The sequence below is a fragment of the Myxocyprinus asiaticus genome, chromosome 28, assembly GCF_019703515.2.
Source record: "Myxocyprinus asiaticus isolate MX2 ecotype Aquarium Trade chromosome 28, UBuf_Myxa_2, whole genome shotgun sequence".
In the NCBI taxonomy this organism is placed as follows: Eukaryota; Metazoa; Chordata; class Actinopteri; order Cypriniformes; family Catostomidae; genus Myxocyprinus; species Myxocyprinus asiaticus.
The window spans coordinates 30006115-30020256 of record NC_059371.1 but is presented as its reverse complement, the minus strand read 5'-3'; the positions used below and the strand labels follow the sequence as shown (position 1 = coordinate 30020256).

The 14142-nt window shown below is 36.6% G+C and overlaps 1 protein-coding gene across 1 annotated transcript; it reads right to left on the bottom strand.

Moving 5' to 3' along the window:
* Positions 1 to 448: 448 nt before the first annotated feature.
* LOC127418519 (trafficking protein particle complex subunit 6b-like) lies at positions 449 to 7716 on the bottom strand. The gene is made up of 6 exons (XM_051659105.1): positions 7641 to 7716; positions 3050 to 3079; positions 1366 to 1487; positions 1082 to 1165; positions 647 to 785; positions 449 to 480 (listed from the first exon to the last, which is right to left on the bottom strand). The coding sequence occupies exons 1-6, from the start codon at positions 7714 to 7716 to the stop codon at positions 449 to 451; spliced, it is 483 nt and encodes a 160-aa protein (XP_051515065.1).
* Positions 7717 to 14142: the final 6426 nt, after the last annotated feature.

Sequence of the window (14142 nt, the reverse complement as noted above, 5' to 3'; positions counted from 1 at the left end):
GTTTTTATTAGGGTATTTAAATACATTTATTACATAAGTAAACATTCGCGGTTGCTCTTATACAGCCAAAGCGTTCTACTGTTCTAATCAATAAATCTGATTTTATTTTAATTCTAAATATTCCTTTATTTCATCACTGAAAATGAAGCACAGACTGAGCCATACCATGATTTCAGCTTTAATGATATCAGTGGAAATTAATATGCAAATAAATACAGTAAATGTGGACAGGGCATAGTGAATGTCAAAATTCAATGAGATACAATACAATAAGACTTGCCCTTACATGCCAAAACACTTCTAATGCCAGTAGTTATAAAACTTAGCTTTTGTAAATAATACAAAATAAAAGTGACAATAGCATTAAAAAGAGAAAGGCAATCAAAAAACTGACAAGGCAATAAAATGATGCAAATGTTGTGTGCAATATGTTCCTATGTGTAGTGAATCACATCTTCTGGATCATCACCTGGAATTTACCTAAGAATAAACAAAGAGAAAAAGCGGAGGGATGGATGGAAATATGTGGAAGGAAACAAGAAAGGAAGAGCTGGTTAATTTTTATTATTAATCAGAACTCGATGAGCTCAGTGTGTAAGCACTTATGGAATATTATGTATTAAAACTAGTAAATACTTTTTAATACAAAAACTCTGTTCATAGTAGTTATTTGACTTAGACTGTGTATTTATGTGTGGCATGACTGACACTTCCGTAGTGACAACACTTTTCACACCGAGATAAGAAAGCCCACCTCGGACCAGGCCACAGGTGAAGGCCAAAAACTGCAGGTAAGAAAAATGACAAACTGAGTCACTAAACAGAGAGCAATATGTTATTATGTATCTGTTGGACTGACAAATAATGTGCAAGGACGCAGAGATCTCAACAAGGTATAAAAACATTTTCAAGGTAAAATCAACACAAGTGCTGACGATGTTGAATCTGGGGTGGTTTTAAACACAGGCTGTGAAAGTTTTCAATTAAAGCAGATTGTATCATTTTCATTTAACATGCCATATATGCTTATTTACGCAGCTTCTACACCTATTTCATGTCGTGAGCTGGGTCTACTGCTTACCTTGGAGGCATGTTCCAGATATTGTTTACCAGATGATAGTTGGGTCAGCAGTCGAAACTTGTTGTCTTGAAGCACATAAATACCCTACAAACAATTCAAACCTTCACTTACTATGATCATGATAATCAACTCAAGACATTATTGTCATGTTATTAATAAACAAGATTCACAAGGATTCATTAATGGGAATGCATAGATAAAATTGTTGCACCTCGGAGAATCATAGTTTGGTTAAAAATAAAAACAGCTGTATAAATAAACAGCTACAATTATTTTGTACACACCTGGTGGTTGGTTCGCAGGTTGTCAATCTGCTTCTTAAAAACACTGGTCCAGAAATCTTTGCAGATGAACTTCATGACATCAAGTTCATTTTTGAAACGTGGTATGTCTTTGGTAGACCTGTAATGATCAAAAAACCTGATGAGTATATAAGATTTAGTCATTATTTTTACTTCTATTTTAAAGGGATAGTTCACCCAAAAATGAAAATTCTCTCATCAACTCACCCTCATGCCATCCCAGATGGGTATGACTTTCTTTCTTCTGCAGAACACAAACAAAGATTTTAAGAAGAATATCTCAACTCTGTGTGTCCATACAATGCAAGTGAACGAAACTTTGAAGCTCCAAAAAGCAAATAAAGGCAGCATAAAATTAATTCATACGATTACAGTGGTAAAATCCATATCTTCTGAAGCGATCCAATTGGTTTTGGGTGAGAACTGACCAAAATATTACTCCTTTTTCACTATAAATCTTGACATCAGCAGTCTCCTTGGTCAATCAGGATTTTTAAGCTTGATTATACTTCCTAGCGCCATCTAGCTAGTTCTGTGCATGCGTCAAGAACTAGGAAGTGTCATCGAGCTTGAAATCATGATCAAGCCTAGAGACTGCAATGGTAAAGCCCTGTTCACACCGCAAGCCACATAGAGTGACAAAGCGACTAGATGTCATTCACTTTCAATGAGAGCACAGCGACTTCCAGCGACACGAGTGATAGTGACCGTTAGCGACAAGATGTGGCGTGGTGAGCGACACAACAAAGCTGAGAAAAGTTAAACTTTAGAGAGCGACGACCAATGAGAGAGAATGCAGCAGAGCTCACATCATCGGTCTCCTTGTTTGCGTGTGAGATACTGGAATCAAATGCAGGCAAAACAGAGAAGTTAAAAGTTTCTGTGAGCAATTTCACTGTTCCATATCATTTGTACGTAAACATATACATGGATAAAGACATATAAAAATGAGCGAGTTTGATTCATACATTGATAGATCATTCATCTTGTTAATAATATGATGCATTGAGCACTGCTGCAGGTTTTATAAAAAAAAACAAAAAAAAAACTCTCTCCTGCAGAAAGTTCATTTTAAGAGGCAAGAGAACTAATTCCTTGTCAAATTAGAATGATTTCTTCGTTTTACCATCAGTATCATCTGTAATCAGCATTTCAAAAGATACTATGCCAGACGTGCAGTTCACCAGTAACGTTAGAGCAACATTAGTAGGAACGTCCATTAGCTACTTTATGGTGCAGAGACTAGCAATACCAAGCACTAGCGATGTGAAAGGGGCTTAAGATGGGAAGAGTTCTATTTTGGTCTGTTCTCATCAAAAATTGATTAGATCACTTCAGAAGACATGGATTAAACCACTCGAGTATTATGGATTACTTTTATGCTGCCTTTATGTGCTTTTTGGAGCTTTAGAATTTTGGTCACCATCCACTTGCATTATATGACCTACAGAGTTGAAATATTCTTCTAAAAATCTTCATCTGTGTTCCGCAGAAGAAAGAAAGTTATACGCATCTGGCATGAGGATGAGTAAATTATGAGAATTGTTATTTTAGGTGAACTATTACTTGAATTTAAATTTTGTTTATTTTTTATATTAACAATTTTTATTGATTCCATTCAACAAATTAAATAAACATCGCAGAAAATGCAGAATCAAATTATGTACAATTAAACCCTTCCCCCTGAACACCCCCACTAGATACAAACACTCACCCCAGTGGTCATAAATATATATATTTAAAAAAAAAGAAACACAAAACACGCAGACACAATAAATAAATAAATAAATAAATAAATAAATAAATAAAAGCATATTTTCAAAAAACAATCAAATTGCACACATATTTAAAACTAGAGATCCCTCTCCACTACCCCTCCACGAAAGCCTTCCAAAAAGGCCAAATATCTGCCCCATTTCCTATCAAATAACCCCAGATTTCCCAGCCTTCTATACATCCCTTCCTCAAAGGCCGCCACCCTCCCCATCTCCGAGTAACCACTCATGAAATGAGGGCACTCCAACCGACCTCCAACCACTTAAAATAACCTGTCTGGTGATCATGACGCTCGTTAGGACTCAACTCTTTATGTGCCGATTCTCAACGTCGATGACCACCCCATCGCCCAGAATACAGAGTCTGGGGCAAAGTGAAAGCCGAGTGCCCAATACATCACATATAAGACTCTGAACTTTCAACCAGAACTCCTGGATCTCAACACACCCCCAAAAGACATGAGTTATGTCTCCAACCTCTGATTGACATCGCCAGCTGGTGGGTGTGTCTTTAAGACCAAGCCTATACAATCTGGAGGGGGTCCAATAAAATCGTTGTAAAATCTTAAATTGCATAAGGCGAACCCTTGCATCTCTAGATGCAGACTTGACATTTTTTAGGATCCTAGCCCACACCCCACCCTCCAATGTCAAGTTTAGATCTTTCTCCCATAATTTTTTGAGAGAATTCAAAGTTCCATCCCCCAGACTCTGAATTAGCAGGGAGTAATACACTGATGCCTCATGACCCTTCCCAAAAGCAGTAATCACCACTCCCAGAGTATCTGCCGTACTGGAGGGGTACGTGCCACTCCCAAAAACAGTGCAGAGTAGGTGGCGCAGCTGTAAATACTTATAAAACTGAGATCTGGGAATGCCAAAATGTTGAACCAAATTTTCAAAAGGTCTCAATACTCCACTCTCATATAGGACACCAAGTGTATTAACCTCCCTCACAATCCACTCTGACCAGCAGAAAGGTGATTTATTAATGCATAGTTTAGGGTTCTGCCATATGCTTGAGGTTACGTTTAAATAAATATCAGAATTAAACACTCTGGACAGTTTAGTCCATATCGAGTGCAAATGCAAAATAACGGGGTGCGACTTAACCTCTCTGGCTAGTTTAATCGAAAGACTTTGCAGTGGCGAGATAGGGGCAAGAACTTCCTTTTCAATACAAAACCAGGGAGGGGCTCTCTCAAGTGGAAGTGACCAATGAGCCAAATGTCTGAGACCAAATGCATAATAATAAAACAAAATCTTGGGTAGGCCTAACCCACCTTTGCCAGTCGGCCTATGTAACTTATTGAAATTTAACCTGGGACGCTTACCATTTCAAATGAAGGCCTTCTCTATGTTATCAAATTGCTTGAAATAAGAGAGGGGGACATCTATAGGGAGAGACTGTAGCAGGTAGTTGAATTTTGGAATACAATTCATTTTAATAACATTAACCTTCCCAGTCATCGATAAATGTAATGAAGCCCACCTGTCCACATCATTCGAAAACCTTTTTATTAAGGGATCAAAATTAACTCTGACTAAATCAGACAAATTTGCTGGGAATAAAATTCCCAAATACTTAATTCCCTGTTTGGGCCACTGGAAGGTACCCGGCTGGAAGGCCATTACAGGACAGTACGCTGTCAGAGCCAAAGCTTCGGATTTAGACCAATTGACTTTGTATCCTGTGAACTTGGAAAAGGAGTTAATATTTCTGTGGAGGCAAGGCATAGATCTAATAGGGTCGGAGACGAATAATAAAATATCATCTGCATAAAGCAGAAGCTTATGCGCCACACCTCCTGCAATCACCCCTGGAAAATCATCCTCCTTTCTTATTGCAGCTGCTAATGGTTCCAGGGCAAGACAGAACAATAATGGGGAAAGAGGGCAACCCTGCCGGGTGCCCCTATCCAGAGTAAAATAATCTGAAATTAATCCATTTGTTTGTACCACTGCTACAGGATGTCTATAAAGTAACTTAATCCAAGCAATAAATGTACTCCCAAACCTATACATTTCCAAAATCTTAAAAAGATAATCCCATTCTACCATATCAAATGCCTTTTTAAAGTCTCCTCCCAATATTATATCATGAGGGGTGCCAGCGGTTTGCAGCATCCCTTCAAGATCTATAAAAAAAGCCCTGATCATCAGCGTTAGGTGCGTAAATATTAGCCAAAATCAACCTTTGCCCCTGAATTTCAGCTAAAACAATAATGACTCTCCCTAATTTATCTTTAGTCTGTTTGAGACATTTGAATTGTAGATGTTTATTAATCAATATAATGACTCCCTTGCTCTTACTTGAGCCAGCACTAAAGAAAACATGTCCACCCCATATCTTCCCAAATTTTTCAGCTTCCTGCAGGGAAAGAAGTGTTTCTTGAAGAAACACTATATCATATTTCTTACGTTTAAGAAAAGAAATAACCTTCCTTCTTTTTATGGGGTGCCCCAACCCATTCACATTCCATGTGGAGAGAGATAGTACACTCATATTAACATTTGACATTTTGATATAGTAGAAAAAATAAATTGTGTGTCAAAAACAAAATTATACAGACCACATTCCCCATTAGTGAAACAATCAAACCCCGAACTTCCTCCCGAACAAAACAGACAGAAAAAAGAAAAACTTCAACGCAAAAGTAATCTTTCATCAATGCAAAAGTTTCTTTAAGGAAAAATGTTATTCACAAAACAAACTCCAGCCACTCGGCAGAGCCAACGCAAAAAGAAAAAAGAAAAAAGGAACCAAAATGACGCCCAGCTTCCTCAAAAGCCAGAGTAAGTACAGTGAGTTGACCCACTCACATGAGAAACACCCAATGGTTTACTCACCCATTGATTCTATAAAAGACATTGCCCGATTGGGACATGTAAATACTTTGCGACCGTCCTTCATTTCTATTCTCAGTTTGGCCGGAAACATCAGAGCAAAAGTGATCTTTTTCTGATGTAAGAGTTTCTTACATTCCTTGAACCGATCGCGTTTCTCTCTTGTCGAACTCGCAAAGTCCACTAACAAGAAAATATTATGGTTCTTCCAAGAAAGCTTCCCTTTGCTCCTCACCTGGCGCAACACAAGATCTTTATCGGATGATCTCAGAAATTTGGCCAGAATCAATCGGGGCCTGTCTCCCTCAGCAGATCTGTGAGCTGGGACTCTGTGAGCTCACTTGATTTCCAGTTTATGGCCTGTTATGTCGAGCAGACCCAGGAAAAGCTCGTCTTGGAATTTCACAATATCTCTGCCCTCCTTATGCTCAGGAATTCCAACAATTAGAACGTTATTCCTGTGGCTTCTATTATCAAGATCTTCAAGCTTTTCAAGGAGATGTTCCAAATCAACTTTGGTCGCGGGCAGATTAGCGGTTAATTCCCACTCCAAAGACAATCGATTCGTCTCTCAACATCAGTCAATCTTGTAACTAACTCAGAGAATTTTATTTCCATCGCCGTAATCGATCGACGTATTACAGCAAGATCCTCCAAGTCAGCAAGAACCTTCGTCAGCATCACCGACATGTTGGACAACTAACGCTGGATCACCTCTCCCGCTGCGCCATCCAAATCGAGTCCCCGGTCTGTAGGCCTGTCTGGGCTTTCATCCTGAACACATAAGTGTCTTTTAATGTCTCCAGATCCCGAGGATTTTGACTTCTTTGTCATGTTTTGCCTCAAAGAGCAAATGTGTAACTGGGTGTATCGAATTTCACCAGATTATAACATGAAAATAATAAAAAATGTAGCAAAGTGCGCAGAGCTCGTTGCTCACACGTCTGCATCTTGCATGGCATCCTGTATTGCAGTTGTAAATTTTGTTTATTTTAAAAACAAATAAACCATAAAGTTAAATTCTATTTTAAATAGAATTCTAGCCTAAATGCAATTTTCCCGGTTTGTATAGCTAATGCGCTTGCGCATTCTAGATTTGATTGACATCTACATCCGTTAACCGTTGGACACTCAGTTCCAATTTCTTCCATTTATTTAAATAGAAGTGGCCCATCTCTGCTAAATAATCTCTGATATCCACTTTTTTACTGAACGCAGAAGTCTTCCACGATTCGACTGTTTTCAATTTCCGGTCTCCAGTGTTTTCACTCCCATCGCCGTATATTCTTAGTGTGTAATGTGATGTTTAGTGTATTACATTTGCAAACATTTTCAAAAAATACATAAATAAATAAATAAAAAACATGTCGAGATGACCGTTTGTAGTGTGTAGATGGTCCGAGCTAAGTTACGGTGATATCATTAACTACTTTGAGTTGTTATGCCAGCCATCAACTGCACAAGTTGAGCCTGAAATTAATGTTTATGCCAAACACTTAAATGGTGGTTGTTCTCCATCTAAATCGCTCATTTTGGTAGTTTTTACATTGCGTCTGGAGACCAGAAACAAAAAACAGGCCATTAGAATCATCAAGACGCCACTCAGTGGTTGCTCAGGGAAACTGTGGATTGTACGGAACAGTGGCACAGTAGCGGAGAGTCGATTCTCGTTTTTCAGATTCACTTTCATGATCAGTTCTTTGTCGTTCATTGCCAAATTAATGGTGGTTTATAAGTATACCAATGGGATATATTTATATATAAATGCATATATTTGTGTTTATATAATGAACAGTGGTAGGTTTACGATTTCTGAGGCCCCAAGCAACCGACCAAGCTGGGGCCCCATTTTGAAACTTTTTGCTTAAAAAATTACATAAAATGTATTTTAAATCCATAATTTTAAATTCATCCTATCAACCATTGTAGCAAAGTATTCAAAATGTTTAATTAAATAAAAATCTAGTTATAGAAAATGAATGCATGTTTTCCAGTTTTTCCACAATACAGTAATAAAAAAAAAAAGCAATATTTACTGTACCTACATACATTTATACAAAACAATTTTTTTGAACAGGGTGTGCAAAACCTACTACACCCAGTAACATTTTGGAATTCAGTTGTTATTTGTTAATTTTATAACCCAACAATTATTTATTGTTGTCCAGTTTGCCATTATAATGATACATAATTTGTATTACTTTGAGGATTTGTTGTATACAATAGTAATATATTCCTGTCTTATTTACTTTACTTTCACCTGGATCTTATATTCTGATGCTGAGGCTGTATTTTATGTAAGCATTGTAGGCAACATTCGTAACTAACAATAAATATACAAGGCATAGCAGCCCCTCAGCACACTAGAGCAGAAGGAATAAAACATTGCTGTTTATCAAGCGCTGAAACTTTATCATTGCAGAACAATCTGGAATAATGTTAAACATTGTAACAGTCCCCTCTTTGCAACCTGAACTTGTTCAAAATGTTAAATCTTTGTGACACCTGTGCTAAAAAACAACAACATCTAGACACAGTTCAACGACAGATACAGAACGCAGGTGTCTCGGCATGCATTTTTGAAACCTGAAGCTCTTATTAACTTGACACAGTGCCTTAAAATGTGCCAATCCTCCGTGAGACACTTAAGTAACAGCGAGACGCGGTGCAGCAGGTATGGACTTTCATCCAGCTCGTTTACAAAGGAAAAAAATGGCAAAACAGAGCAGACACACGCAAAAAGACGTTCGGTGTGAACAGCTCCTAGCTCATCCGACTTCCTATATATTTTTTCATAAAGTACAAACCCAAACCCTACTTAAAAAAACTCACCTGTCCCGACCCCAGCGGTTTCTAACGTGAACTGCTCTAAGAGCGCTGACAACAGCGTATTCGCACGTGTACCCAGAACAAAAGGCTGGAAAAATCACTCTGGACCCCACTCACCCTGCCCATTACCTTTTTGAACTGTTGTCTTCTGGCCGATGCTTCAGAGCTCTGAGCACCAGAACTGTCAGGCACAGGAACAGTTTTTTCCCTCAGGCTATTCATCTCATGAACAGTTAAACTGCCCCATTGAGCAATAATTAATGTGCAATACGCAGTTTAGTCTATTTTTATCCAACACATCCAACCTCTTCTGCCATTACATTCCTCTGGGAAAAACTGAACAAAAAACATTTGTACTGTACATAACAGATATCAGATTTGTATTAGATTGCACTATGTATGTATGTGTGTCTGTGTGTATGTGTGTATGTGTGTCTGTGTGTCTGTGTGTATATAACAATTTTTTATTATTATCTATGTCTTGCTGCTGTTTGTATTGTTTTTTGTATTGTTGTGTACTGGATGCTCCTGTCACCAAGACAAATTCCTTGTATGTGTAAGCTTACTTAGCAATAAAGCTGATTCTGAACAACATGTCACCCCTCAAGCATTTTTTGCAGAGCTTTCCTACCGGGGCAGCCATCCAGAGCCCCACGCAATTGTGTGGTTTGCATGGTGGTTAAAACCGCTACTGATAATGAATTGAAGGAGGTTTCATATAAGATTACCCAGTTCAAACACTCGTGGTACAGCGTTTTGAAATTAATATGGAAAATAACTGTCTTTTTTGTAGAAATGCCCCTGCAACAATTAAACATTTATTTTGGGATTTTCCTAAAGCACAAGCGTTTTAGAAATAGTATATATATATAAAAAACGAGCCAAGATTGTGTTTACTTTTAAAGATATATAAATGTTCAAATGTATTTCAACTGATAATGATAAAAATTTGTATATTATGTGATTTAATTTTTATAATAGCTCGTTATTACAGTTAAATAAAAAAATAAAAATCCTTTATTTGAACAATTAAAAATTAAAATCAAAACACAGGCTTACTTGTAAACAATACCAGGAAGTAAACATGTGAAAGCTATTCGAACGCAATTGTTTAATATGTACAATCTTTTTCTATGATTTAATTTGTGTTAACTAACTTTCGAATATTTTTTACGTATAAACCTACCTGTGGTGTTTAGTTTAAATTGTTATATGTACTGTTGTTTGTACAATTTGCTAGGTTCTTAATAAAAAAAGTTTGTCTACAAGATTAGCATTTAGCCTTCAATGATCACAAATGTGATTTAATGATCGTTTTATTTTTATTCAATTTGTATTGTGAAACATTTGTACTTTTAAATTTAGATTTGTGTTTTATTCTCTATTTTAGTATATTAGGTCTATACAAGTACTTCAGTTTAAATATAAATTAATTACATTTTAATTGTTTATATTTATACTGCATCTATCTTTAGTATAATTTAGTTATCATGCTCTTTCTTCTGTGTGCTCACTAAAACCTAAAAAGCATGCTTAAGAACTGCATGTAAAGCTATCATAATGTAGTATGGTTTTAATATCCATTTGAAATGTTTTGTAATTCCCACCTTCACCAAATACAATTAAATAATTAGTCATTAATAGAAATAAAGTGGTAGCCAGTAATATACAGATAATCAATAAACCACACCAAAAATAATCACATTTTACAAGATGCTTTATTTCTTAACTCATCCTTAACATTGTTTCTGTATTCACCACCATTCCTCTTTCACATTCATTTTTGTTTTCAAAATGTTAATAAAAGCAAATAGTCCTTTGAACACAAAAATGCCAATGCTGGGAATTTTAAAGAAGTAAAACACCTCTTTTATTCCTGCTAAACTGCCACTGAAACTTTACATTTCTCACTAAAGGTACAGTACAACTTTGCACAGTGTGTATCTTACTGAGGTAGATCAGAGTCTAAACATCACAGCTGAGTTGATGTCAGTGTCATTTCAGTTCAGTCAAAGAAGGAACTGCCCTACCAAATTCATTACTCAAATCCTACTATATATTCCATGCTGATATCTGAATAGAATGGGAGGAATAGCAGTCTTGAATTGAATACATCCCTTCAGTTGGTCTAAACAAAATGGAGCTGACAACAAACCATCATAGTTACCTTACAGGTCACTGATTAGCGTAACACTGAGTTAAAAGGAGACGGTGCTAAAATGCTATTCAAAATTAAATGGTAAAAGAATATTTTTCTGACAGTGCTCCTGATTTAACATGGAGAGATACATGATACATACAGCCAGCAGCCATATCACCTCAAGACTGGTTGCCCACTGAAGCTAAGCAGGGTTTAGCCTGGATGGGAGACCTCCTGGGGAAAACTAAGGTTGCTGCTGGAAGAGGTATTTAGGGAGGCCAGCAGGGGGTGCTCACTCTGTGGTCTGTGTGGGTCCTAATGCCCCAGTGTAGTGACAGGAACACTATACTGTAAAAAGGCACCATCCTTCGGATGAGATGTTACACCGAGCTCCTGACTCTCTGTGGTCATTAAAAATCCCAGGACATTTCTTGAAAAGAGTAAGGGTGTCCTGGCCAAATTCCCCCCGCTGGCCCTCCTAATAATCCCCATCCATAAATTAGCTCTATCACTCTCCTCTCTCCTAATAGCTGGTGTGTGGTGAGCGTACTGGTGCACTATGGCTGCAGTCGCATCATCCAGGTGGATGCTGCACACTGGTGGTGAAGGAGAGTCCCCTGTTCACTGTGTAAAGCGCTTTGGGTGTAGTGTCAGAAAAGCACTATATCATTCATTTATTCATTCATTCATGAAGTGCTTCAGCAATAACAAATTTGAAGTTCATGAATCCAGGCAAAATTCCAACAAATCTTTAGGATAAAAACTTTATAATGCGGGAATCATTTGTGTAAAACTAGCACAACCGTGTTAAAAACATATTCCTTAAAGGTGAAGTGTGTATTTCTTTGATGTTTCCATGTTCTTCAATGAGTATTTTCTGCTTTCCTAGTTTAATATGCAGTGACTATGAGTAAGCCATTCAAACCTGTTTGAAAGCAATCAGTATTTTTGCTATTTAGTTTGGTGCATCTAGTAGTGCAGAAATTACATACTTCACCTTCAATATACAGTATAAGATATACAAGACACAAATATTGCCAGCATGACCAATTCATTTTAAAATAGATCACTAAAATTACTAAACATTTTAGGAAATTAAAGGCATGTCACTTCACTTAGTTCCCATTGTGGGAATTTGTCAGAATGGGCTACTTCATTTTAAACAAATGGTTACTTATCATTATGACTTTTAAACCCAGAACAATCAATAATGTTTTTTTTTTTTTTTTTAATACATTTTTTTTTTTTTTTGCATTTCACTTATTAAATAGTTTGGAATGAACATAGAGATGGGGATAACAGGAGACAAGGTCTCCACTTATAACTGTGATTCAATTCATTAGCATTAAGGATGTGAGCACAACTGCACCTACAAATTGTACCTAAAGGCTAAATCAACACAAGCTAATTAATGCTATCACTTGACTCTAAAATCTTCAAAACTAAACATTTTGAGAATTCAAAAAAAAAACTGGGATAATGTTCTTCATGCACAGTCAATGAATGCATGAAGATTCGCTTCAATCCTTGTCAAACAGGACACTCCTTTTCATGACAAGAGTTCAGCTTAGAGAGGTAGGTTTTTATGTTGTGTGACTGTGAGCTGAGAGGTAAATCAAAGACCACAGTTCAATCTGACTCTTAGTCATAGAAGTGCCGCTGATAAAAAGTGCTTCGTTATACAACGCAGAACACTGTAATAGCATTTTTCCTTCTTGACAAAAAATATTTTGAGGTATGTTTTGCAAATGTTTCTGTTTACTTTTCTTTAAATGAATTTTATAAGTTCACTTCATACTACAAATCAGCTCATCACTACCAAACAGTTACCTGGAAGATCCTCTAGAAAAAAAACACAAAGTGAAAACTATTGTAAAAGCAAAACTCCATCTATCCTAGCAACAATGTATTGCTAAACAACTTGCTCTATTTCTAAGGGATCTACTTGACTAGCCGAAATATGAAGACCAACCCAACAAAAACAACCCAACGTCACGGTCTGCAGTTCACAGAGCTGTTAAGTTTGTATTCCTGAAACCCAGAAGAGAATGAGCATGAGCAATTGAGCCATTGGTTCCCTCAGACGGGATTTTAGAATAGTGGTTTTCAATTTATGAGTAAAATAAAATCTGTGGTTAACATTACTTGAAAATGCCTCAAAACGTGACTGTTGAAAATGTTTAAAAAATTTCAAGTTGCTAATTTTAAAGGATTAGTTCACTCAAAGATGAAAATTCTGCCACTATTTGTGCTTAAGTGGAGTAGGAAATAACGGAATTACGAGTTCCGAGCACATGAATTATCCAGCAAAGTCATATTTACCAGCAGGAAACTCAAAATTCTAGATGATAACTGCTGCCGAAAAGGAAGGGGTGTGTTGACATGAAAGATGATGGACAGCAATAACTTAATTTAAATTTTCAGTGCTTTATTTCAATAATATGAATTTGTTTATATGATAGTCAACTAATGAATCACCCTTCGTGGTTAGTTTTAAAGGAATATTCCGGGTTCAATACAAGTTAAGCTAAATCGACAGCATTTGTGGCATAATGTTGATTACCACAAAAAATCATTTTGACTCGTCCATCCTTTATTTAAAGGAAAAAACTAAAAAAAAAAGAAATGTGAAGCTTATAATTTTATCAAAACACTTACATTGTGTATTATTTCAGCTGTAAAGTTGTTTAAATTGTCATTTTTTTGGTTGTTTTAGGGTTTATAGCATTACGTCATCATGGCAATGAAATTTTACAATTGGATCTAACTTTTCACAGAAAAGGTTATTACACTGAAATCATGTTAACACGCATACTGTTTATGTTTTGTAGCTATAACTTTGAAACAGTGAGAACTTTAACATTTACGGATTGGACACATCCCCTTCAATTTCAAGTGCCTCACTGTAAAACAGACTTTCGCTTTTTCAAGAAGTTGAAATACATTTTTGTGAAAACCGCCATTATGCCACAAATGCTGTTGATTATGCTTAACTTGTATTAAACACGGAATATTCCTTTAAGCAAATGAATTAATAATTTGCTAGATCCCATGCATTAATAAATCAGATAGGTTGTGTAAAAGTGACACAGGAGTATTCAGCTATGCCTATTGACCAGTGCAACAGAAAACTGTGTGTTTGTTTAAGTTTGGATTCTTCTGCATTTT